Consider the following 26,701-nt stretch of genomic DNA (forward strand, 5'->3'; position numbering starts at 1 on the left):
GGGATTGAACATAGAACATTTTTGCACATTACAGGCCCATCAGCCCATGGTGTTGTGTTGACCTATATATACCTACCAAAAAAATTAAACACATCTTCCTCATAACCCTCTATTTTTCCTTCATTCATGTATCTAAGAGTCTCTTAAATGTCCCTGTTGTTCCAGCCTCCACCACCACCACCATGCATTCCAGGCATCCACAACTCTCTGTAAAAACCTATGCCTGATGTCTGCCCTAAACCTTCCTCCCTTCACTTTGTCCAGATGGCCTCGGGGGTTGGCTGCTAATGCCCAAGGAAAAAGATGCTGGCTGGTGGGTTAATTGGGTGCAATTGGGAGACACAGGTTTGATGGGCTAGAAGGGCCTTCTGCCCTATTATGTTGTTAAAAGTAAAATGTAGAAAATATATTTACTGCAACTTTGGAAGTTCAATCAGGTATTCCCTTGCTAATGAATCACACTTTTGTGGTTAACGTTTACTCCATCAGACTTCTACCTGATGACCTCATTACCAGATAATGCGCCCTTGGAGCATCATGTTTAAGCCTCCACCACCATCCCTGGTAAGGCATTCCAGGCACTCACAACTCTCTGTGTAAAACACAGCCCTATATCTCCCCTAAACTTCCCTCCCTTCACTTTGTACAGATGTCCTATCAGTGTAACAGCAGGCTGAAGACATGAGGGGTGGGAATGAACCCCTGGGGCAGAATCATCCAGGCCATCTCCCTTCTGTGACCCCAGGCCACGGTGGTAGCCAAACCAGCTGGGTACCTGAGGGTGGATGAAGGCCCACTTCTGTCTGTGCACCATGGCCATAGCCTGCCATCTCCGTGCGGCCAGCAGATGCGGGATGACGGGTTACACATTGGGGAGCGGGCACTGTCCACTAAAATGGCTCGCACCAAGCAATCGTCGCCACTCCCCACGTTAAAGGGCTAGCACCAACTGATCCTGTTGTCTGCTAAACAGCTTGCGCCAAGCAATTGTTGCCACTCCCCACGTTAAAGGGCTTGTCCAAGCCATCGTCGCCACTCCCCGCGTTAAAGGGCTAGCACTAACCGTCCCCATTGTCTGCTAAACGGCTCGTGCCAAGCAATCATCGCCACTCTCCGTGTTAAAGGGCTTGCGCCAATTGACCCCACCATCTCCAAAATGGCTCATGCTGGGTCCAGACACTGCACATGAGGCGGCTTGCATTGGGGTTGTGGGATGGATAAATTTGGATCATGGACTGTAGGTTTCCCACCTCTGGATTGGAGCGCAGCAAATTTTGTTCCCCTTTTCAAGAAAGTGAGTCACACAATAACCCAGGAAATCATAATGGGCCAAGCTATTGGAGAACATCCTGAAAGAATGGATTTACAAGCATTTAGAGAAGCATAATTTGATGAGGCTTTGTCGGGGAAGGTCACGTCTCACGAGCCTGATTGAATTTATTGAGGATGTAACAAAGCACATTGATCAAGGTAGATGGTAGATGTAGTGCATATGGATTTCAGTAAGATATTTTATAAGGTTCCCCATGCAAGGATCATTCAGAAGGTAAGGAGGCATGGAATCCAAGAAGGATTTGCATTGTGGATACAGAATTGCCTTGTCCAGAGAAGGCAGAGGGCGGTTGTAGATGGTTCGTATTCTGCAGGGAGTTGGAGACCAGTGGTGTTCCACAGGATGATTATCTGGGTCCCCTCCTCTGTGACTTTTATAATTGATCTGGAAGAGAAAGGGGAAGGATAGGTTAGTAAGTTCACAGATTACACAAAAGCTGGTGGTCTTGTGGATAGTCTGGAGGTGTGCCAGAGGTCACAAAAGGACATTGATAGGATGCACAGCTGGGCTGAGAAGTGGTAGATGGAGTTTAACCCAGGAACGTGTGAAGTTGTTCAGTTTGGTAGGTCAAATTTGAAGGCAGAATGTTAATGGGAGGACTCTGAGCAGTGTGGATGGTTTTGGGGTCCATGTCCTTAGAACACTCAAAGCTGCTACACAGATTGATAGCGTTGTTAAGAAGGAGTATGGTGTGCTGGCCTTCAATAACAGTGGGATTGAGTTCAAGAGCAGTGAGGAAACGTTGCAGCTTTTTCAGACCTCAGCTAGACCCCATTTGGAGTATCGTGTTCAGTTTTGGTCACCTCACTACAGGAAGATGTGGATGTTATAGAGAGGGTGCAGAGGAGATTTACCAAGGATACTGCCTGGATTGGAGAGCATGCCTTATGAGAATAGGTTGAGTAAACTTGCTCTTTTCTCTTTGGAGCGACGGAGGTTGACGGGTGACCTGTTAGAGGTGTACAAGATGATTCGATGCATTGATCATGTGGATGGCCAGCCCAATATGAGGGAGCATAGTTTTAAGGTGCTTGGGACTTAGTACAGCAGGGATGTAAGAGGTATGTTCTTCACAAAGAAAGTGGCGGATGCATAGAATGTGCTACCGAAAACAGAGATGAAAGCAGGTGCAATAGGATTTTGTAAGAGACTATTAGATAGGTGCATGGGACTGAGGAAGGGCTCAGATCCGAAACATTGGTAATGTTATGGATATTGTGAGACCTGCTGAGTTCCTCCAGCATTTCTGTGTTTTCATATGGAACTAAGAAAATTGTTAGAGTGGGTTATTAGGTTGGCACAACACTGTGGACTAAAGGGCCTGTATTGTGATGTAAAATTCTCTGTTCTATATCCGATTAATGATAAACAGAGTATCAGTTCAATTAATTCAATGTTCTGAAGCCACTTACTTCACGTGGAAGAGGTTTGTCAGCAACGTTTCATCAGTTTTCTGCTGAACCAGCAGAGGGTGTTGTTTGTTAATTCCACACCAGCCTGCTTCACCACCCTACTGCAGACAGGGCTGTTGGAAAGGACAAAGGTGGTAAATTTAGTCATCTTGAATGATAAGATTGTCACATCCACCACTATGAAACCAGTTCAAGAATTCTGATGGCAACAAAACCACTTTGTTACTTTAAATTTAGACGTGCAGCGCGGTAACTGGCCTTTTTGGCCCACGAGCCCGTGCTGCCCATTTACACCCAATTAACCTACAACCCCAGTACGTTTTGAATGGAGGGAGGAAACCAGAGCCCCTGGAGGAAATCCCTGCAGACATAGGGAGAGCGTACAAACTCCTTACAGACAGCGCCAGATTTGAACACAGGTCGTTGGTACTGTTACAGCGTTGCACTAACCACTACACTAACTGTGCCACTTGTATCTCTATTTCCCAGGGCACCAAGGGCTGTGTAATTGCCTCCCTCGATTCTCACCAGCCCAGTACTTTTGCCAATGATGTCCTTCCCTTTACAAAGATTTATTTATTAACAAGTTCACAGTTAAAGGCAGATTCACCACTGGTAGAGGCAAAGAACAGTTGGACAAATATGAGGGAAAATTGAAGAAACAAAAACATTTACAACTTATTCTATGTTCTTCCATTGCAGGGCATAGACAAAAGCTTGAAGACCAGACAAAACCTGGCACCATTTTTTCAGACCGCTTGAGTGAGTTGGAACGATACCGGCAGACGGCGATGAGGGTCGGTCCGTCAACTCCCAGCCCTCGACCTCTGAGCGTACCCACCCACTTCAGTCCACCAGCCCAAACGCAGATTCAGGGTGAGTGGAATGTGCTATGCGGGGAACAACTCCAGAAAACTCTCACCAACCACATCAAATGTCCATGGTTCCTCTTTTGCTTTCCAGAAAATCAATTTCCTGGGTAGGAATTTGATCATTTGGAAAGTGCACCTACCCCTGTGCAATACACAAAAGTGCTGGAGAAACTCAGAAGGTCATGCAGCGTCTGTGGGAAGTAAAGGGTAACCAATGTTTCGGGCCTGAGCCCTTTGCCAAGGGAGAAGCAAGGTATGACCACCTGTATCACCAAATGACCTGTACTCCTCCCCATGTTCTTTCCTCCCACCTATCCTCTCCTCTCGCTCTCCCTGCACCATTTTATTCAGACTTTGTGCTCATGCCTTGATGAAAGGCCCAGGCCCAAAACATTGGTTACCATTTCCTTCCTGTTATGCTGTGTGACCTGCTGAGTTTCTCCAGCACTTTTGTACAATCCCAACATCTACAGACCTTCCTGTTTAATTCACCTACTCGTCTATCTTTTTTCCCCTCTAAATATTCTCACCCCCCCTCCTTTTCTAGTGCTCTCTCTCTCTCTCTCTCTCTCTCTCTCTCTCTACATATATACCCCTCACACCTTCTGTCCTATCACCTCTGTAGTCCCTCCACAAGCCTCTAGCTGGGATTTCATCTTGGTCTCGATAAAGGGTCCCGACCCAAAACGATGACTGACCATTTCTCAAGATTCCAACATCTGTACTTGTGCCTTTCACCAGCCCCTTGTCTGGATCTCGCTATCTCATCTTTACCTTGCGAGCATGGTATGAACGATAAATAAAGGAGACTTGACTTGAGTTGAATTGCTGGAAAATGTCAGTTACAGGGAGATATTGGACAGAGTGGGCTTGGAGATATTAAAAAAATGACGAAAAGAATAGATAGACCAAATCTTTTCCTTGCTGTTGGGATATTGAAAACAAAAGAGTTAAGATCTACAGTGAGAGGAAGGAGTTTTAAGGTATTTTTTTAAACAGAATGGTTGACATCTTCCGGGGTGTGGTGGACTCAGATACAATTATTACTTTCAAAAGGCAGGTGTTTGGTCTGTAATGGTTATAACTTTCTTTGATTAAAAATCTGTTTATTATAAGGCCATAAGACATAGGAGCAGAGATAGGTTATTCAACCCATCGGGTGTTCCCTGCCATTTAATCATGAGCTGATCCATTTTCCCATTCAGCCCCACTGCCTGGCCTTCTCCCCATTCCCATTGTTGCCCTGGCTAATCAAGAAACCATCAATCTCTGCCTTAAATACACCCAATGACCTGGCCTCCACAACCATCTGTGGCAACAAATTCCTTTGTAAATCAGATTTAGAAATCAGAAATCTGTGATACTCCTGCCCCCCCCCCCCCACCCCTCCCCTCATGCTGATGTCAGGATGGAACTCTCAGCTGTGCATTCTCCTCTCACTTACTCAGACCAGCAGCTACTGAACTTCCCCAGACTGGATCTGAGAAACTGCATAGTACACCCTTTGTTCTAGTCCCCTCTGATATACATCAGCAAAAGATCACCCATTATTGATGACTCACGGACATTTTTGCCATAACCCAACCATGTTATCAGTTCTGGAATATCTTGTATATCATTTCTATTTCTCCGAGTATTAAAGAAAGGACACAAAATGAGAACATTATAATGAAGCATCTATTTCACCATGAATTCATGTCATGTGTACAATTAAATGTAGCAGGGGAGTATTTGATCAAAGTTATGTAGCCAGTACCTCAATATTACATAGGATCAAAAATGTTCATCTCATAAATGAAGGAATGTAGTGGATTATTAATTGTTTCCATCTTATCCCTGTGGAAATACTTCTGCACAAAACTGAGTATTAGAAAACTTTTTTAAAAAGTTTGAATCATAGAACATAGCCTGTGTGGATATGCATTAGGAACTAAAGTTAGTGATAAATGACACATTTTCCTCCTTAATTTACCTTTGAACTTCCATCCAGAAATTAACAAAGAATTTTCGGGAGTGCCTTTGGTAAATGGCAAATAATATAAAGAGAATGGGGAAAATGGGGTCAAAACCAACATAAATATCCAGTCAATGTTTATGAACCTGAGCCCAATCTAACTGGGGGATGGCAGCAAATCGTCTCCTGTCATTTAGTTAGGCAACCTTGAAATCAAGGCAGAAGGATATTTATCTCTTGAAGCATCCAAGTGGAATTAGGAGTTCCAAAATAATAAACCATTTATAACCTCAAACTACTTCATAAGCCACAAATGCAGCTTCATAAGGATGTTTCATCATTCTGAGCCAGAGACTGTTTTTGCCTGTATTGCTGACTGTTAACCACTTTTTAGTGAATATTTACTGTTTTATTTGCAAATAGTGCAGTGCATTAGAGATACCAAGGATATTAGAGTACACAGCTTATTCTAAAGCATGTTCCAAAATAGCCTTGATATAAAAAAGCTTGAAAGCCACTATTTTTAATCTCAATTTTGGCCAATTTTCTAGTGTTGGATCCTATAAAGTCTGTGCTTATGACACAAAACCTCCTGATTATAAAATTCAAAATGACTGGAAAGAAAAATACAAGTTGCATTAATGCACTAAAGAGTATGATTGTTGATCTTGAAATACGTTTGTAACAGAATGCTTGCTTAACTACTCAATCCCTTGTTACTGTTCTCATCCTCCCTTGCAAGCATTTTTACTTAATGACTAGTACACCTCCTGTCTTACTTTTCCAGTCAGAGCAATTAAACAGAAGGTGGGGATTGGACACATTCATTTTTACATTTAAAAAAATTGCACAATGTTCCTTTTGTGAGGCAGTACAAGCCCAGAAAAGGAAAAAAAAAACTATTTCACAAGCTAATCCATCCAAGGCACACCTTTCTAGAGAGACAGAGGTTGTTGCCTTCCTTCTGTGGCATTATGGACACAGACTGCATTGTGCTACAATCTGGCTTCTAATTGCATGGAAATAAGACATTATATAAATGGTACCTGATGGGCTCCTTTAAACTGAGCACATTTTCACACTGCCTGTAATTCTTTGACCGCTTGGTCCTTTAGTCCAATTATCTCTGTGTCTTTCAGTACAGTTGATGGAAGATCAGTTGACAAAGTTAATACTCAATATTAAAAATATTGCTGGGAATACACAGAAAGCCAGGCCACATCTGTGAAGAGAGGCAGAGTTGAAGTTTCACTTTGAAGATCTTTGTGCGGGTGAAATATCAACACTCTGCTTTTCTCTCTTTGTGGGTGTTTCCAATTTGCAGAGAATTTTTGCTTTTGTTTAATCATTGGTAGGTGATGGAGTTGAGTGTGTGAGTTCTGCTCAGCCAAAATGTCGGTTAAGTGGCAATAAAAAGATCTCTAGAACCAATCTTTAATATTATAGTCCCATGAGCAAAACCAGATAAAATGTGTGCAATTTAGATGTGAATGTAATTGATTCAGTAGATATCATCTAGTGCATAAATATGTAGAGATAAAACCCGGAAGATGGATGAGCATGTAAAAGATGAAAATCCTTTCAGAACTTTGGAATACTCTGTAACATCCCTTAAAGTACTTTAAAGTCTAGTTGTTACTGTAATGAATAAGACACCAATTTGTAACAATAAACTCTCATAAACGGCAAGGATGCAGTGAACAGATATTTGTTCTTAGTCGCTCTGAGCACCTGGGAGAAGCCTCCTCTTCTTCAAAGTATTGCTATTTCCTCTCTGAGAGAGTGGATGGACTCTCTTGCTTAGGAAAACACTTGGTACCTGATACTGGAACACAATCAGATAAGATGAAGCCTGTGGAAACTGATGTGGCCACATAAATTAATTAGTGAAGTTACACAGAGTAATAACTGAAGATGGTGCCAATAACAAGAGTACAGCTCCCTTAGACTATAAGCTTTCCCAAACAAAACTACGTTTGTACCTATATTGAGGATCAAGGATCCACATCACCCAGCACGTGGTCTGATCTTGCGGCTGCCATCAGGAAAGAGGTGTAGGAGCCACAAGACTCGCGCCATCAGGTTCAGGAATAGCTGTTCCCCCTCCACCATCAGACTCCTCAACAACAAACTCAATCAGAAATTCATTTAAGGACTCTCACTTTTACATTTTAATAATTTTTTTCTCTCTGTGTTCCACAGACAGTTTGTTTATGTTTCTTTATTTGTCCTCATGTGTACATTGAGTACAGTCTTTTTTTTTGCACTATCAATAAGTGGTAATTCTGCCTCGCCCACAGGGAAAAGAATCTTAGGGCTGTATGTGATGTCATGCATGTACTCTGACAATAAATCTGAAATCTGGACAACTCTCAATAACAGAGTTTATTTGCAAATGTACCCATAATGCCTGCACCCATAGTTCTGTTAAATGCAAAAGTAATCAAAGTTAAATGGGGAAAACTCAGAGACCTCGGAGATGTGTGCCCACTTTATTCAAGAATTCCAATGTACACAGTAAAGTCACACTAGCATGTGCACCAGTGCAGAAATCTGTTTCTACAACAGGCATCTCTCCAGCCAAGCAGCCAGTGCAGTTTATTTAAGGGTCTGGGTAGGAACAGTGGGGTGAGAGGTGTGGCAGTGAAGGAATGGCAGTTGTTTGAGGGTGAGTGGCAATAGGAAGGTGAGTATGTGTAAGCTAAGAATGGAGGATTGTGGAGAAGTTCGAATGAATGATTACATCCTGCTGCTGACTACAGCTGCAAAATTGCAGATCATAGAGTTCAAAAATAAAACCCAGGAGATCGTGTTAACACATCTGTAGTAATAGAATGCTACATACCCTGTCACTGACTCCTCCTGGAGGTAGTATGGGATGTAGACTACACACCACACTTCGCTACTCTGCAGACCCAAACAAGAACGAAAAATAAAGTGTCTGCATGGGAGACAAAAGGCAAACTATGACAAGTCAGCGAGAAGCTTAGGGCCCCATGGCACAACATGACATAGTGAGACTCAAGGATTCCAACATTTGGGACAAAAAGGCTACTATCCTGCGAGAAATAAATCCAAGGTCCTACACTGTCAGAACAGAGGAGGGTCAAATATTGAGGAGGAATCAAAAGAGCCTGGTGAATAAACCAGAGATACTTCAGGAACAGATAACTGCAGAGGATTCAGCCTGCTCAGAGAGGAAACACCACCTGTGTTGGACAGTAGTGGACCAGCAGAGCCGAAACAAGCACCTGTGTTAAGAAGATCCACACGAGTTGTCAAAGCACCAGATAGACTGAATCTATAAAAGAAAAAGAACTTCACACTTAAAGGTTTGTGCTGCTTACGTTCATGCTACATTTGTATTGAACTTTAAATTGAAAGAATACTGCATTAATGTGGCATGCTTGTTTAAACATCTCAAGGAAAGGGGATGTAGTGATAGAGTGCTACCACCAGGAGGAGTTAGAGACGCAATGTGTAGCATCTGGGGAATGTTGTTGCATCTTTAGTAGATTCAAGATGGATCCCTTTCCATGAGGTCTGCATGTGAATGTTCTGCTTTTAAGTGCTAGTTGTGTCAGGTAAAAACATCATGAGATGGGACCGGAGAAGGAGTCACCCAGTACTAAGGAGTAACAGAATGCAGATGTGACCTTGTACACTCAAGATAAGCTTTGCACTAACAAGAATGATGTGCAGCAGACTAACAGAGAAGGATAGCAACAGTTTATTCACTGGACAATGTAATGGTATGATAATTTACTAAGTACGTATGCTGAGGTATAAAAAAAACACCACTTGCATTTAACGGCAGAATGCGCCTTCTCCAACTAACACTGTTAGTTGCAAGTGTTACAATCCGGTAATAAAGAACAAAGAACCTTGATTTCGACTCAGTCTGGTGTCTGACTCACTCATTCATGAACAAAGCAGACCTAACAGTTGCTTTATTAGTTAATAAATCTAGATGTTTTAAAAAGAACCCAAGTTTCTTTATTGTAATAGAAGAAGCATCACAACATAATCTTTCACCATGTTTGCAAACAGATGAAAATTCCATATTACCTTGTGACAAATTTTGCTGGCTCACAGAGCAAACCCATTCTCTGCAAACAAGGGGTTGCCAAACTAAGACACCCCTCCCCCGGCCAACTGTGGCCCGTTGCCCATTAGAAAAAAATGGCGGCACTCCTGGAATGGCTGTATCGGCAGCGCTGCCACTGGTGCGGACCCACAGAGAATGAAGTCTCAGCGCTTCCCCGTGTGGTCCAACCACCTAGTCCAACTGCCGTTGGCTCTGTACAGGCTTTAAATGGCCTGTTAAAGGAGCCAACAGTGATTGAAAACTGGTGGACTTAATAGTGTTTGGCCTGTGACTCCTTTGTAGCCTACAACCAAAAAGCTATCCCTGCTTTAAACTATTCTCCACAAGTTGTTATCAACCCGATGCTACTACATGAGAGGCAACTTACAGTGGACAATTAACCTGCCAAATAGCATGTCTTTTGAATGTGGGGGAAATTAGACCAAATGGATAAGTGAGAAATCATCTTGCTATCAATAGATGGTTTACTATCTATATCCTGCCACCTTAAAGAATAGAAAAGAATCCTGCAGTAAAGTTTAAAGTGTTTATTGTTAGATAAACCTTGTTTGGAGATAAATGGTTGAGTGAGTGATTGTAGTGTAACTAACTGTGACTTTCAGAATTTTCCATTCTGAATGTCTGCTGCAAATCCACTGTGCAACAGCTGAAACTAGTTAAATTAGTAACCAGTGGTATAGACAGAGACACGTGCAGAACACACTCCAGGGAGGCCACCTACATTAAATCATGTATGGAATAAACAGTAAAATGTAAACAGTACCTGCTCTGCACATGTAAAGTTCTGTGCACACAGATTCAATCTCAAAGCTGCCATAGTTTGGTGACTGGATGGGGAATTTTAAGCTCCTCCATGCCAGCAAACTCAAGGAATAACTGAAATTCAAATAGAATGAATCAATTTCCAAATCCAGTCCGTCCTGCGGTCATTTGTTCTGAGAGGTCAAGGCAACCAGCTAAAAGTTATGATTTCAGCCTGGGTTTATGCGGCTCACTTTAAAACATTTGTTTGTGGAGCCAGGGGATCGGGGCCACTTTTCTATCAGAACAAGGAAAGTTTGCAGCTTTGTGGCTGGGCTCTACCACGAGCCCACTCAAATGATCCCACCAAACCCTCCCAAGCAGGCAACGCATCTTCAGCTGGAGGGAGCTGGCCAGCTATGACTTTTCAGCTGTTCCTTTAGACATATACAACATGGTAACAGCCCCTTTGGGCCCATGAGACCGTGCCACCCAGTTATACACAATTTACCCACAACCCCTGATAGATTTTGAACGGTGGGAGGAAACCGGAGCACCTGGAGGAAACTCATGCAGACACGAGAGAGCATACAGATTCCTTGCAGACCCTTACAGGATTCGAACCCCAGTTGGTGGCACTATAACAATGTTGGACTAATTCCGACACTAACTGTTATTAATCAGCAACTGGTAAGCTGGTAAGCAGAATGCAAACTAAGTTGGACTGTTGAAATTAAAATGGGGCTTTCTCTCTCTGCCTCACACACCTGCTCTGTCCCTTGCTGCACCCAGCCTTCTCCTCTCCTCCCAGCCAAGCTTCATTTTTGTGTCTGGCCTTTCATCTGTGATTAATGTTTCCCCTTTTATTTTTTCCACTTATTTTTTCATCCTTATCTATGAAGAAAATTAACCTTTGTTTTGTTGGACAAACTATGAAAAGCGATTGGAATAATGACAAATCTTTGGCTTGGCTTCACGGATGAAGATTTATGGAGGGGTAAGGCTCGTTTGTGGCTGACAAGTCCGATGCGGGACAGGCAGACACGGTTGCAGCGATTGCAGGGGAAAATTGGTTGGTTGGGGTTGGGTATTGGGTTTTTCCTCCTTTGTCTTTTGTCAGTGAGGTGGGCTCTACAGTCTTCTTCAAAGGAGGTTGCTGCCCGCCGAACTGTGAGGCGCCAAGATGCACGGTTTGAGGCGCTATCAGCCCACTGGCGGTGGTCAATGTGGCAGGCACCAAGAGATTTCTTTAAGCAGTCCTTGTACCTCTTCTTTGGTGCACCTCTGACACGATGGCCAGTGGAGAGCTCACCTTATAACACGATCTTGGGGAGGCGATGGTCCTCCATTCTGGAGACGTGACCTACCCAGCGCAGTTGGATCTTCAACAGCGTGGATTCGATGCTGTCGGCCTCTGCCATCTCGAGTACTTCGATGTTAGGGATGAAGTCGCTCCAATCAATGTTGAGGATGGAGCGGAGACAACACTGGTGGAAGCGTTCTAGGAGCCATAGGTGATGCCGGTAGAGGACCCATGATTCGGAGCCAAACAGGAGTGTGGGTATGACAATGGCTCTGTATACGCTTATCTTTGTGCAGTTTTTTCAGTTGGTTGTTTTTCCAGACTCTTTTGTGTAGTCTTCCAAAGGCGCTATTTGCCTTGGCGAGTCTGTTGTCTATCTCGTTGTCGATCCTTGCATCCGATGAAATGGTGCAGCCAAGATAGGTAAACTGGTTGACCGTTTTGAGTTTTGTGTGCCCGATGGAGATGTGGGGGGGCTGGTAATCATGGTGGGGAGCTGGCTGATGGAGGACCTCAGTTTTCTGCCAGAAAACTGCCATTCTCTATCCCCTCCTTATTCCCCCAAACATTTATTGTATGATTTTATTAGGGTCGAAATGCAGTGCATTGAAACCATGACGTGCACCTTGGTGTGAACAGAATCCAGACAGAAAGTACGATGCTTATGGCTGTCTGGCAGTGCAAGTTCATTCTCTGAAGCTGCCTTGTTCCTCGTAACTGAGAAGAATCAAAAATATAATTACCTTCATCCATGGGATCTAGAAGAGATGAAGATCTTTAAATGAGACTAAGTGCTTACAGTCTCGGTAGAACTGGGCCAGAGTTAGGATGGCCAAAGGATAGATTTACCAAATTTTGTGGGTCAGACCGGGGAATAAAAATAATCCTAACTGCTCGGAGAAGCAGCCCCATTAACCACAAATGTCGGCAGAGCACTGTTTGGGTATGTTTTAGTGTGTCTCTATGTCAAACCGTGCATCTTGGCGCCTCACAGTTTGGCGGGCAGCAACCTCCTTTGAAGAAGACCGCAGAGCCCACCTCACTGACAAAAGGCAAAGGAGGAAAAACCCAACACCCAACCCCAACCAACCAATTTTCCCCTGCAACCGCTGCAATCGTGTCTGCCTGTCCCGCATCGGACTTGTCAGCCACAAATGAGCCTGCAGCTGACGTGGACTTTTTACCTCCTCCATAAATCTTCGTCCGCGAAGCCAAGCCAAAGAATGTCAATAAGCAAAATCATTTTCATTGTAATTGCTTCAATTATAATTATAATAGTCTATCTGGAAAACTGGTCATAGAAACTATGGTGAATTGTAGTGAACAAATCAATATTTAGGTAATAAATCCAACACATATCAAAGGAATCTAATAGATGTTTCGCACTCGTATTTCCAAGAGGAATTTGCGAATGAATCATAGCAGGCTCCTTTTCTACCGTTACCAGGGACCCAGGAAACATCTCAAAGTACATCAAGAGTTAACAATAATTGAAATGTCAGGAGTATAAAGAGAGCAATCCTGCTGGTTTTATAAAGAGTGTTGCTTTAATTCACTGTTTCCGGAAGTTATTTTTTTCAATTTCTGGGAGCAGTAATTTTCATTAAATTATTGCCTCTCACGTTCTGTCCTAACTCTAAAGTGCAGACTTGATATCTTCATTTAATTACACTGTTGTAAATCACTGATTAACAGTCTGCTACTGTGGCACATTGCCTCAGACTTGACAGGGATCAGAGCTCTATCCTCAAAACACACCTCACCAGGAACAGTTCCCTTTTTAAGTCATCGAAACGATTTGCAACCTTTCTTTTCAAAAATTATTCTGTGTATGTTTTTAGCAGGCATCCCAAGCATCTGATCTCATTCGTTAGTCAGGCTGACGCTTCTAACTGTGTTTCAACCTTACAAATATCTAACTTGTTTGCTAAAATTTTCCCTTTACAAAAGCGTTTTGGCATGGGATTGTTTCGTCTGGCTTTGCATTCCCATATTCAAGGAGCAGGCTTGTCTTTCAGTTTGAATCTGTAACTATCAATATTAAACATTTGTTGCCTAATCCTTCACTCCCACTCTTCCCCTGATCCTGATCCATAGCAGTGTCTCCAATAAGATTAAACTTTTAAAATAATGCTTAAAATCACTACAAAAAAATTAATTGTTCTCATTAGAGAGGCTGTGGAGTGGACGTGGGGTGGGGGTGGTGGTGGGGTGGGGGTGGTGGTGGGGGGGGGTGGTGGTGGGGGGGGGGTGGTGGTGGGGGGGGGCGTGGTGGTGGGGGGGCGAGGTGGTGGGGGGGGCGTGGTGGTGGTGGGGGGGGCGTGGTGGTGAGGGGGATGGTGGTGGGGGGGGCGTGGTGGTGGGGGGGGCGTGGTGGTGGGGGGGTGTGGTGGTGGGAGAGGGGTGGTGGTGGGGGGGCGTGGTGGTGGGGGGGCGTGGTGGTGGGGGGGCGTGGTGGTGGGGGGGCGTGGTGGTGGTGGGGGGGGCGTGGTGGTGGAGGGGGTGGTGGGGGGGCGTGGTGGTGGGGGGGGCGTGGTGGTGGGGGGGCGTGGTGGTGGGGGGGCGTGGTGGTGGGGGGGCGTGGTGGTGGGGGGGATGGTGGTGGGGGGGCGTGGTGGTGGGGTGGTGGGGGGGCGTGGTGGTGGGGGGGTGGTGGGGGGGGTGGTGGTGGGGGGGTGGTGGTGGGGAGGGGGGGTGGTGGGGGGGGGTGTGGTGGTGGGGAAGAGATATCTGCTGCAATACACCAGCTCCTCTTTACTCGTAACAATCCACCTACCAGGGAACTTCAGAACATAGAATTTACTCCAGTAGAATTATTTTCTTACCTCAATGAAGAACCGACAACTGTCATATGCAGTGTATAAACCTAATCCCAACCTTCTGAAGACAGAAATAGAATTAACCATTCTTGATAGCATTTTGAAGTTTACTCAAAGTTCTCAACACCAGTAATTTTGTCATTATCGAACTGCATTCTTTTTCCATTGTTCGAATGTAGGGTTCAGCTATCCTCCTCATGGAGTTCATAGGAATGGGTGACAGGAAATCATTGGGGCTGTATGGAATGACATGCCCATCCACATGCTGGCTGTGAATTGGTACTAATGTTGTACCCAGTACCATCAGTTTCCCTAGGGTGGCTCAAGTTAGAACTGCCCCCTTCAAAACCAACATAAGTGTAGAACTCAAGCCAAAGTTCAGCTATGGGAAACTACTGCATCCAGATTCAGATTTTGGATTCATTGCCAGAGTACATGCATACGACCCTGAGATTCCTTTTCCTGTGGGCAAGACGGAATTAACACTTATTGTTAGTGCAAGAAAAACTGTACTCCATTTGGAATACTGTCTGCAGTTCTGGTCCCCAAATTATAGGAAGGATATCAATAAGGCAGAGAGGGTGCAGAGAAGATTTACTAAAATGTGGCCTGGATGGCAGTATCTAGAATACAGAGAAAGACTGAGTCTTTATTCATTGGAGTGTAAAAGGTTGAGGGGGGATTTGATCGAGGTATATAAAATTATGAGGGGGATTGATGGAGTAGATGTGAATAGGCTCTTCCCCTTGAGGGTAGGTGAGATTGGAACGAGGGTTCCAAACAAAAGTTTAGAAGTAATGTGAGAGGGAGCTTCTTCACTCAGAGAGTGGTGCTGAATGGAATGACCTTCTGGAAGAGGTGTTTGCATTAAGGTCAATTTTGTCAAGAAAAAGTTTGATAGGTGCATGGATGTGAAGGGATTGGAGGGTTATGGGCTGTGATAATACAGATTCTATCACCCAGGTGTATATGTACAGATTATAGTGCAGGATGACTGTGATTGGCTGAGAGCATAGCCACGCCTACTGGGAGGTCTTAAAGGATTGCTCCTACCCAGACTAGGTCATTCTGGACTGGTCGACCTACATGTGATATGCTCCAGTCTTTCAGTTAATAAAAGCCTTGGTTTGGATCAACAAGTCTTTGGTTCTTTTGACGCGCTCTACATGGGCAAGGTGCAGTTAAGTGGTACTAGAGGAGAACACTTTAATCGGTGCAGACCGTACTGTAATTGTTATATATGGTTATAAACAAAGAAATGTAAACAAACTGTGCAATATAGAGAGAAGAAAAATCAATAAAGTGCAAAAGTAAGAGTCCTTAAATGAGTCCCTGATTGAGTTGTTGAGAAGTCTGATGGTGGAGGGGTGGCAGCTGTTCCTAGACATGGTGGTGCAAGTCTTACGGCATCTATCCCTCTTTCCTGATGGAAGCTGTGAGAACAGAGTGTGTGCTGGGTAATGTGGATCGTTGATGATTGCTGCTACTCTCCAATGGCAGCATTCCCTATAGATTTTCTCAATGGTGGGGAGGGTTTTGCCTGTGATGACTTGGGTTGTGTCCACTACCTTTTGTAGTATTTTACACTTAGGAGTACTGGTGTCCCCATACCAGACCATGATGCAGCCAGTCAGCACACTTTCCACCACATATCTGTGGAGATTTCCCGGGGTTTTCCGATGTCATACTAAGCCTCCTGAAACTCTTGAGGAAGTAGAGGTGTTGATGTGCTTTCTTCATGATCCACACACCTGTAACATGTTTTTAATTACAGTGTCTTTTTATAGATGTGTTTAACTAGATGGAATAGATGTGTTGCAATCCTAGTTTTGCTTTTATCATGTAGTATGAATGATGAAAGTTGAAATCTTTACATTTCTTCTGATCATATAGAGATCAGAGTGACAGCTGCATTCTTTAAGATTACTGAAACTCCTCATCCTGAAAGAAAATTTTATCGACTGCTTCTGTCTCAGTAATTGGCTGCACCATCTGATTAAGGGACACCGTGCTTGACCCTGACCACAAAATAATTTATCAGGTCTAGGGTTGGCATATTGCTTCAAAGCCATCTTCTCCTGGCACCCGGGTCTCAGGTTGGCAGCATGGTTGTTTTCTCTCAGCAGTTGGCAAGGTGCAGCTGTCCATTTCCATCTGTGGGAACTCCAACCCTGGATTTATCAGTCAGATTTCCAACACACACTTAATGTTGGAATTTTAATATGAAAGTGCATAGCTGTTAATGGTATTCAACAAGAAAGCCTGCAGTTGCTGGGGTCAAGTGCAATACACAAACATGCAGGAGAAACTCAGCAGGTCAAGCAGTTTCCAATAAAGTAAAGGGGAGCTAATGTTTTAGGCCTGAGCCCTTCATTGGGTAAGGACCCATGTTCAAAATGTTGGGCCTGCTGAATTTTTCCATGGATGTTAATGGTGAAAGTCAGAAAGAAACAATTAATATAGCTGTTAGCACAATGCTATTAGAGCCACAGCAACCCAGGTTGGAATCCTGCGCTGTGCAATGAGTTTGTACGTTCTCCCCATGTCAGCGTGGATTTGTTCTAGTTCCAAAAACGGACAGGGCTAATGGATTCATTGGTCACATGGATGTATATGGGCAGCGTGGGCTCATGGGCCGGAAGGACACATTACCATACTGTATCTCCAGTTTAAATTTAATTTAAAAAAAGAAACCAACACGTTTATAACAAAAGTGAAGCAAAGAGAGAGGAACTAATTATGTCCTTTGGAAAAACATAAAAATAAGTAAATAGAAAAATGAATGACTGACTGAAAATAAAGTCTCAGTAACAAGCTGGTGTATATATTAGTTCACTGTTGTTACCTGTCTGGAATCGGTTTGCACGCAGACATTCTGTAAAATGACAGGTTTGTGGCAGTTGTGGAAGTCACACCACTTGGAAAGTTGTTGCAGCCATTGAGTTTCCAGCAGTACACAGTCTGGTGCTTGGCTTTGTGACTCAGTGCTTTGGCTGAATACTTTCCTGTTTGGGTTTTGCAGTCCTTCATTGACCAACAGCATCGCTCAAAGCTGCAGCAGTTTCTGATTGTTTATGCAGAGACCCGCACTCACAAGGCTTGTATTCAGCAGCAGGTTATAATAAAAGCATATTTATATATTTTTTAGAATGATACTGCTGGGCTTTACAATCATTTCCAAATGGTGCTTTTCTGTAACACAAACAATTCCAGCTTAAACACAAAGAATCTACGGCACATTCCTAGTTCAGTGAATTGATCTTTTAATTTATCCTTCTTTGATTTCATATTATTCTAATTTAACTTTTTAGTTGTTATAAATTAGTAATACTCCTACACTACATGTATTAACAAGAAATTCATTTCCTGAAAAGCTAGTCAGCATCATAAATGGGTGTAAGTAAAGCACGTAAGTCTTCAGACACCATGGTTGGTGTGGGTTTTCCCCTGGGGCTCCAGTTTCCTCCCACCGTTCACAACGTACTGGGGATGTAGTTTAATTAGACAGCACGGACTTGTGGGTCTAAATGGCCTGTTACCCTGCAATGTGCCTAAATTTTTTAAATATTGTATTTGAAGTAAAAACACAAGGCTGGAGAAACACAGCAGGTCATACAGTACACTTTAAGTAGCAAAGATAAAGCTAAATCACCAACATTTCGGGCTTGAAAAAATGGCGGACAAAATGATGGGGGGCGGGGAGGAGCACAGGCACACAGGAAGGAGATAATGGGTGGATAAGGGAGGGAGAGCTCTATCTTTTATCCTCCAGCTCCTCGGCCCTTCCCTCTCCATTCGCAGAGTTATCCCCCCTCCCATCCCGTGTTTGCTGTTGTGCTCTCCCTACCTTATCCACATTTTACTTCCTGCATGTCAGACTGTGTTCCTCCCCCTGCCCCTCCCCACCACCATTTTGTTCAGGCACCTGCCTACATTTTGCTCATGCCTTTTTGAAGGGCTCAAGTCGTTGGTCATGTATCTTTGCTGCATAAAGGATACTGTTTGACCTCCTGATCTTCTCCAACATTGTGTTTTTATATATTTTTCATAAACAGATGTGGCAAACAGTAAGACCCCACCTCAAAGGAGCAAGATAAGTGAATGATGACCATGGGGGAAATTTGCTCTGGTCAATAGTGACTTGGGATCTTTTCCAGAGAGGAGGCTCTATTTAAGGCAGAGCTTCTTGAACAAAGTTAAAAGAGCTGTAGTCTTGAATTCCATGCATTTAACAACAACCTGTACACCACCGGCCTACTGCAGGGGGCAACATCTGTACCTCCAGGAGTGTACCGCTGGCCTACTGTATGGGGCAATCTCTGTACCTGCAGGAGTGTAAGGGGACAGGACAACACCTGGCTGCCTGTCAATCAGTCGGCCTGAATAGATCAAGCCCCACCCCATCGGGTGTCAATCACCCTCCGGGATATAAGCCTGCGTCAGCCTCCCGAAGTCTCACTCAGAGTTACTGCAGCTACAGTCAGCCTGGCTTTGTGCAAGTCTTTGTGGATTAAAGCCTGTTATACAATCTTTACCTTGTGTGTGTCTGATTCTGGTTAACAGCCCACCACACAACCCATCAAATGTTAACTTAAATTTGTCTGTTTCCTCTTAGGCACCTCTGACATCAGCCCATTTGCAGATCCTCGCCAGTTTGAGCGTCAGTTTCCTGGACTCTCTTCACTTACAGAATCTCGTTTCTCGGATCCTCGTATGCACTATCCTGGGGCCATGTCCGCTGCTGCCTTCACCTACTCCTCCACCCCATCCACCGGAGGCATTGGTGGCATCAGTATGACAGGTATGGCTGCCACTGCTCGGTACCATACATACTTGCCACCACCTTATCCTGGATCAGCCCAGAACCAGGGTGGACCCTTCCAGACCAGTGCCTCACCGTATCATCTCTACTACGGTACCTCTGCCGGATCCTACCAGTTCTCCATGGTGGCTGGAGGAGAGCGTTCACCTACTAGAATGTTGCCTTCCTGCACCAGTGTTTCCACTGGAAGTACACTCATGAATCCCAATTTGCCCAACCACAATGATGTTGTAGATCCTGACGGCAGTCAAAGCAATTCTCCAACAGCAATGACGACCACAGGGCGGATGGACGAGTCAGTCTGGCGGCCTTATTAGTCAACCAAAGATGTACAAGTAGCAGTAATTGTTCAAATGTCCAATAATATCTTCTCTCTATGATTTTAGCTGGAGTAGAAAGAAAATATCCAAAAATGTCCACGTTTTGAGTATACTTTTTGACTAAAGTTACTTAATATGCATACCTTCCCTGATGAGGAGAGCCATCGTGGAAAATAATCAGCCCACTTTAGAGTGGCCAAATGGCCACAAGTTAAAATGGCATCCAACCAAAGATGATCATCGTAATTCCACAAGTAACAGATAGGTTGGACGTAACTAATGTCTTGGCCTCTTAAAATGATCAATTATGGTTATACAATTGGAAATGGTCATATGGATATAGTTTTATTTTCCGCTATGGCGTGACCATAGTATTCCGCACTTGTGTTCTTTTAAAACTTTATCAAAGAGACCGTACATGGACAGAATTTCTGCAACTATCAGAACAAAGGCAGGCCTCATTCAGTAGACAAAAGGAGATGGATTAGAAAGTCTCGTCATCCGCACATCATTTATCTATTTCATCAGAGATTCAAACAAGCCGTATTCCATTTTTCCATGAAGGCCAATAACAGAAAGTAAAGGCCACAAGGCACCATCCAATGACTGCTGAGAGAACTTTGGAAAACTGTGTTTTGATGTTATTCTTCTCCCCACCCTCCTCCCACCCCACCTCCCCCACAAATAAGACAATGGTGCAAGGACCAGCCAATTTATCGAAGCATTAGATAGTAGTATTCTGAAATCATTCAGTTTCTTCTGTCTGCCGTCTCTTCACAATAAGGGCCAAATTACTATCTTGGAGACACACTTGCAAATGTTTGTGAAATGCCAATTGTTTTACTCTATATATTAGTGCACAAAATATTTTGGAATAGTACCCTGGCATATTTAAAGATAAATACTTGCTTCCCCTGCTGGGTAGGGCTGCATTCAGAACAGCAGATTTCAATTTTACCTAAGTGCCAAGCCATGCAAGTTGATTCAGGACACTCTATTTAGCTGAAATACAGCACAATATACTTCCAGAAACAAATGTTTTAATGTTTGAGTTAATCTCCACCAACGAGCTGCAAATGTCTTGATGTCCATAACTACATCGCTAAAAATCAGAATATGTCTCCATGTATACCACTGAACCAACGGAAACTAGAAACGTGGCCAGTTACTTAGCGCACTGTGGACTGCTATACAAAATGCACCAAGACTCAGTGTCACTGATCAGCCAGTGAAATTCTTCAAAAGCTTGGTGGATTTGAGATAAGTATATGTTCTTATGGATATAGCTGGATGACAATTCAAATGGCACATCAGTAGAGATGGCCTTAGCATGACTGATATGCATGTGTAATATTTATTCCAACAGCAATGCTTTATTGAGGCTTTCAGTTGCTTGTCCATACATATAATACCCAGTGAGTTGCTGCACCTAGCTGAAAAAAACAGAAATTGACCAAAACACAAATTCAAATAATGGCAGTTTTATTAGATTTTTGGCCATTTATGTAAAAGTTTGGAATGTTGGATTACAGTAACAGCAATATTTTTAATAAGGATGATTGTGGGAATAGGTTACATGGCTGAAATGGTTGGTTATCCAAAATTATTCTCATTGATCAGACTAGCAAATGACCCCATATGGACTTAAGAAATTGAGGTTTCTTGAAGGTTATCTTTAAATTTCCTTTTTAATCCTAGTTCAGTTCTATCTGGTTCCATGTTACCAAGGCTATTCTAACATCTTTACTTTGCACTCAGTTTTATAACATGGTAGCATAACCAAATTTCCTCCTCTTCCCATACCATTCCCATATTCCAAGAAAAATGTTCTTGTTCCTTCATTCTCAGGAAGATTTTTTTTATGTGAAAATAATGGATTGAAGGTCTATTTTGCTGAATTAATGAAGATATGCAGCAATTACCCAAAGGTTCCCTATAAAATACTCACACATATCCTGTTCAATTGGAATTATTTGTAACTAGCCAGTCTACAATATGCAATTATTTTTACTCCTATGTAACTAAGTCCTTTTCCATCAGTAAGTCTGATCGAGCAGAGATTACACTCATAATTCAGAAAATTGGAAGGTTTGTTGCATCTCTATTTTCAACCATCTTATCACAATTAGAAAACTAAACTTTAACAAAAGCTTAAGAAGTAATATCTTGATTCCAACTTTATTTTTTTGTTTTGTTTTGCAGTGAGGCTTGAACACTTACTACAATTTAAATTTTCTTTCAATTTTTGGTCTACTTAAAACACAAGTTCATTTAATACAACTTGATGCATCTTTATAAACAATTCATAATTGTTATTTTCCAAATCTATTTTCAATCTTAGCTCAAGTTCTTATAAAGAGACTATGTTTTTTTTAAAATCTTCAGAGAGATTTGATTTAATGTTCATCATGGCATTATTTCCCAAGACAGTCAAAAATTATTAACTCAATAGGATAAGTTCACAGTGAGCATTCAGGTAGGACACAGATGCCACTACAAAGCCTTTCTGCATGCTATGGATGTTGCTGCTTTATGTCAAAACAGCCTAGGCTGCGGTACTTGATCCAATGTTAAGAAAGAGGAAGGTTGTCACTGAAGTGTGCACACTTGAGTACAAGCATCCCATTGTTCCACAGGTATAGATCTAGATTGGGACTATATTTTCTGAAAGGTACATTTCAATCATATGAAAATTATTCTAACATCCAAGATGTTATTTTAAGAGGTTTACCCACAAATTCCATTAGGCTGAGGTCACACAATGTGTTTAACCAATAGCTTGTTTTACACATCTTTGGTATAAATATATTTATTTTCCAAACAAGATGCAAAAGATAGTCCTGTTGATTACAGTCTTGTAGCTTCAATATGGTCTTAGAAGGCCATAAAAAAAATGTCAGCTTTCACTGTTTTCCAGCTTATCTCTTCTGAGCGTAAAGTCTCCTTGGTAATTTATTTATTGCAAGTGGAAGCTGGAAGCTGTCCACATACAGACTTTTATACTTCTGTACAAATGTATCTGGATTAAGCAGTAGCACTTATACAAGGGTGTCGGGTTACACGCTTTTTAAAGTTTGTTTCAGTGCAAAATTCCATCCTATTTAATAATTGAATATATTTGTTTTTCAAAAGATTAATTATCTGCCAAGCTGGGCTTTTTAAAAGAGTCGAATATTATTTCTTTTTCTTATTTGAGAAATTACAATTCTATTGTAAGCTGTGAGTTTAGGCTGCAGGCAGCATTCTGGAAAGCAAAATACAATTCTAATTTGTTCAGATGCATCAGCTATATAAACTTGACTCTTACCAGGGTTACCCAGTTAGCATGATACAAGTCACAGTCGGGCCATGAGACAGGATATCACTTTCCACAGCCATCAGAATCAGGTTTATTGTCATGAACATATGTCACAAAAAATTATTGTTTGCTGCCAGCAGTATTGTGCATTATAGGTGCAAAATTGTTGTAAATTACAAAAAAAGTAATTAGTGCAAAAAAAGAGAAAAGTGAGGTGGTGTCCATAGGTCCATTGCCAGTTAAGAAATTTGACGGCAAAGGGGAAGAAGTTGTTTTTGTTAAATTGAATGTGTGCCTTCAGGCTCCTGTACCTCCTTCCTGATGGCAGCCGTGAGAAAAGAGCATGGCCTGGGTGGTGAGGGTCCTTGACGGTAGAAACTGCTTTCTTGAGACACCACCTCTTAAAAATCTCCTTAATGGAAGGAAGCCTAATGCCCAGAATGACACTGGCAGAGTTTACAACCCTCTGTAGCCTTTTCCTGTCCTGTGAATTGGCACCCCCATAGATCGTGATGTAACCAGTCAGAATGCTCTCCATGGAACACCTGCGAGTTTCTTTGCTGAGATACTAAATCTCCTCAAATTCCTATCAAAATACAGCCACTGACATGCCTTCTTCATGATTGCATCAACATGATAGCCCCAAAATAGGTCTTCAGAGATGTTGGCACCCAAGAATTTGAAGTTCTTTACCCTCTCCATTGCTGACCCCTCAATGAGGTCTGGTTTGTGTTCTCCTTCCTGAAGATGTTTTTAAAACAACTGAACCAAAATAAAACCTGGTAGCCAAAGACATGGCTCTTTAACAAGCAAAGCAAATCTAAAGCAGTGGACAGGTTTGGCCACTTCCTATTATCCATAATTCGATAACCAGTACTGACCAGGGCACCACAGTTAGCGTTGTGGTTAGAAAAATGCTATTACAGCATCAGTGGCCAGAGTTCAAACCCAGCATTGTCTGCAAGGAGTTTTTAAACGTTCTTTCCGTGGCCTACATGGGTTTTATCTGGGCGCATTGGTTTCTGGCCACCCTCCAAAATGTAAGGGGTTGGTTGGTTAATTGAATGTAATTGGGCTGCAAGGGTTTCATGGGCTAGAAGGGCATGTTTACCATGCTGTATTGTTTAAAAAAAAAATTAAAATTAATGGTTGGTCACAGTTTCTCCCCCCTTCCTCCGCCCCCCTCCCCAACCACTGTAATTGAATACTTAATTTAATTGGCCAGTGATTCATGGATATTATGCGAATGAGAAGCCACAAGGCAGGCGTTTCGATAACACCAAAGATCTCTTGTATTGTACACCTCTGCTGACCATTACAATCTCAAAGAGGTGATGCTGAGATTGGGTCGGGTTAAATTTTTCTTTAATTCCACCTGAACAAGATGGACAATCTCCTAGGACCCAGCACCAAAATGAAGCCAGTAGAGCAGCATTAATTCTACATCCAATGGAACATCATGCACATAACCTACTTCTGAGCCCCAATTTGAGGTTCTACTTGTTTTTGATACCCTGAATGTTTGCTTCGAATTTGCTACTATCTTGAGCCAAATGCAAAGGTTTCACCCAAAACCTCCGTATCAGGTTTGGTTTGTTTCTTTGGCCTGATTTCCATGAGCTGCCGTACTGAATATCAGATCAATGAAACACATTTATAAGTATCTTGTTTTCAAGGGAAGGAGAAGAAATAATGTATAATTATGAGATTTTTTTTGTAAAAAAATAATTTCTGGCCTATGCTTTCATGCTGAAGGTAACATGCCTAAAGGATTAAAGTCATTGAGGAGATTTCAATTTTGTAAGATAAACATTTTCAGTGTTAAATGTACATGATATAAACATAGTAAAATAATGAATGCTTGCCATATATTTACCATTTGCATCTAAACTACTGCCTATTTTGTTTTCAAATATACTTTTTCAAGTCATTTGTATCACTGCTGTATGCTTTGGCTGTGTCATATAGTTGCAATTTACATTAACAAAATATAAAAAAAAAATCTGCCTTTAAAACCGCTTTTGATGGTTTGATATTGTGAAATAAAAATATTGTTAAAATGGAATTACTGTTCTACAACAGAAATTGTATTCTATTGTTGAGATGTTTTTCATTTTGTGCTCTTGATTAATCACTGGAGTTAAGTCTTGTGCTTCAATAAAAAAAAAGGCCTTTTTTTCTGAAGTGCAAATGTTTGTATTTACACCTTGATCTTGACAACACAGTGCAATTCCCTTCGCTGTTCTCCAGCTGGGTATTCATTCACTAAATGTGCGCGGCTCTGGTTATCTCTGCATTTATTGTAAAAACACAGAGAAATGCTGAGGGAATCTCCATAGGGGCTAGAGATGCATTACTGACATTTCGGGCCAGAGCCCTTCTTTAAGGTGTAATCAAAGAACAGGAAGGTGTCAGATTAAAGATCGAAAAATGGCAGGGGGACAAGTCCAGACCAGCAAAAGGTGTTAAATGAAAGGTGAGAAAGGATTTTAACTCTGCTTAACACCTTTTGTTGGTCTGCACTCCTACCCCCTGCCATTCTTCGATCTTTATTCTGATTCCTTCCTGTTCTTTGCTCATGCCTTGAAGAAGGGCTCAGTCCCGTAGCGTCAGTACATACTTTTACATCCCATGGATGCTGCGAGACTGGCTGGGTTCCTTCAGCATTCATGTGTCATTTTACTACAACCACAGTGTCTGCAGAATTTTGTGTTTCACCCCTGCATTAATTGCCCATTCTTGGATGGTCCATGAACTAAGGAACTTGCTGGGCATATCAAAAGCTAAGTAGAGTCAATCATCCAGGAATATATCCATATAATCATACAACCATTTACAGCACAGAAACAGGCCAGTTTGGCCCTACTAGTGCCAAACATAATCTCCCACCTAGTCCCACTGACCCACATTTGGCCCATAACCCTCCACACCTCTCCCATCTATATACCTATCCTTGAATATTAACATCGATCTTGCTTCTACCACCACTGCCAGAAGTTCATTTCATACACCCACCACCCTCTACATGAAGAAATTTCCCCTTATGTTTCCCTTAAACTTCTCCCCTTTTACTCTCAATCCATGTCCTCTTGTTTAAATTTCCCCTACTCTTAGTGGAAAAAACCTATCTACAGTGACTCTATCCATCCCCCTTATAATTTTGAATACCTCTATCAAATTACCCCTCAACCTTCTACGCTCCAGAGGATAAAGTCCCAGCCTGCTCAACCTTTCCCTGTAACTCAAACACTGAAATCCCGGCAACATTCTCGTAAACCTCCTCTACACGCTCTCTATACTGTTTATATCCTTCCTGTAATTTGGCAACCAAAATTGCTCACAATATTCCAAATTTGGCCTCACCAATGCCTTATACGATTTCAACATAGCATTCCCAACTCCTGTGTTCTATACTCTGATTTATGAAAGCCGACATACTATGCCTTCTTCACCACCATAACCACATGCGATCCAACTTTCAGAGAATTATGTACCATGACTCCTAAATCCCTTTGTTCCACTGCATTCTTCAAATGTCTACCATTTAACATGTATGTCCTATTTTGATTAATTCTACCAAATGTAGCACCTCACATTTATCAGTATTAAATTCCCATCTGCCATCTTCCAGCCCAATCTTCTAACTGTCCTATATCACCCTGTAAGCTTTGATAATCTTCCTCACTGTGCACAACCTTTGTATCATCTGCAAATTTACT

The 26,701-nt window shown here is 42.5% G+C and overlaps 1 protein-coding gene across 1 annotated transcript in view; it reads left to right on the top strand.

The window, feature by feature from the left end:
• Positions 1 to 25,158, top strand: part of runx3 (RUNX family transcription factor 3) — a 70,978-nt gene extending 45,820 nt beyond the window's left edge. Inside the window, exons 4-5 of the mRNA XM_069895625.1 lie at positions 3,448 to 3,621; positions 19,158 to 25,158. Coding sequence (XP_069751726.1) covers positions 3,448 to 3,621; positions 19,158 to 19,681 — 698 coding nt within the window. The 3' untranslated portion in view covers positions 19,682 to 25,158. The remainder of the gene's footprint in view (positions 1 to 3,447; positions 3,622 to 19,157) is intronic.
• The last annotated feature ends 1,543 nt before the right edge of the window (positions 25,159 to 26,701 follow it).

This window comes from Narcine bancroftii, chromosome 8 (assembly GCF_036971445.1).
Source record: "Narcine bancroftii isolate sNarBan1 chromosome 8, sNarBan1.hap1, whole genome shotgun sequence".
Classification (NCBI taxonomy): domain Eukaryota; kingdom Metazoa; phylum Chordata; class Chondrichthyes; order Torpediniformes; family Narcinidae; genus Narcine; species Narcine bancroftii.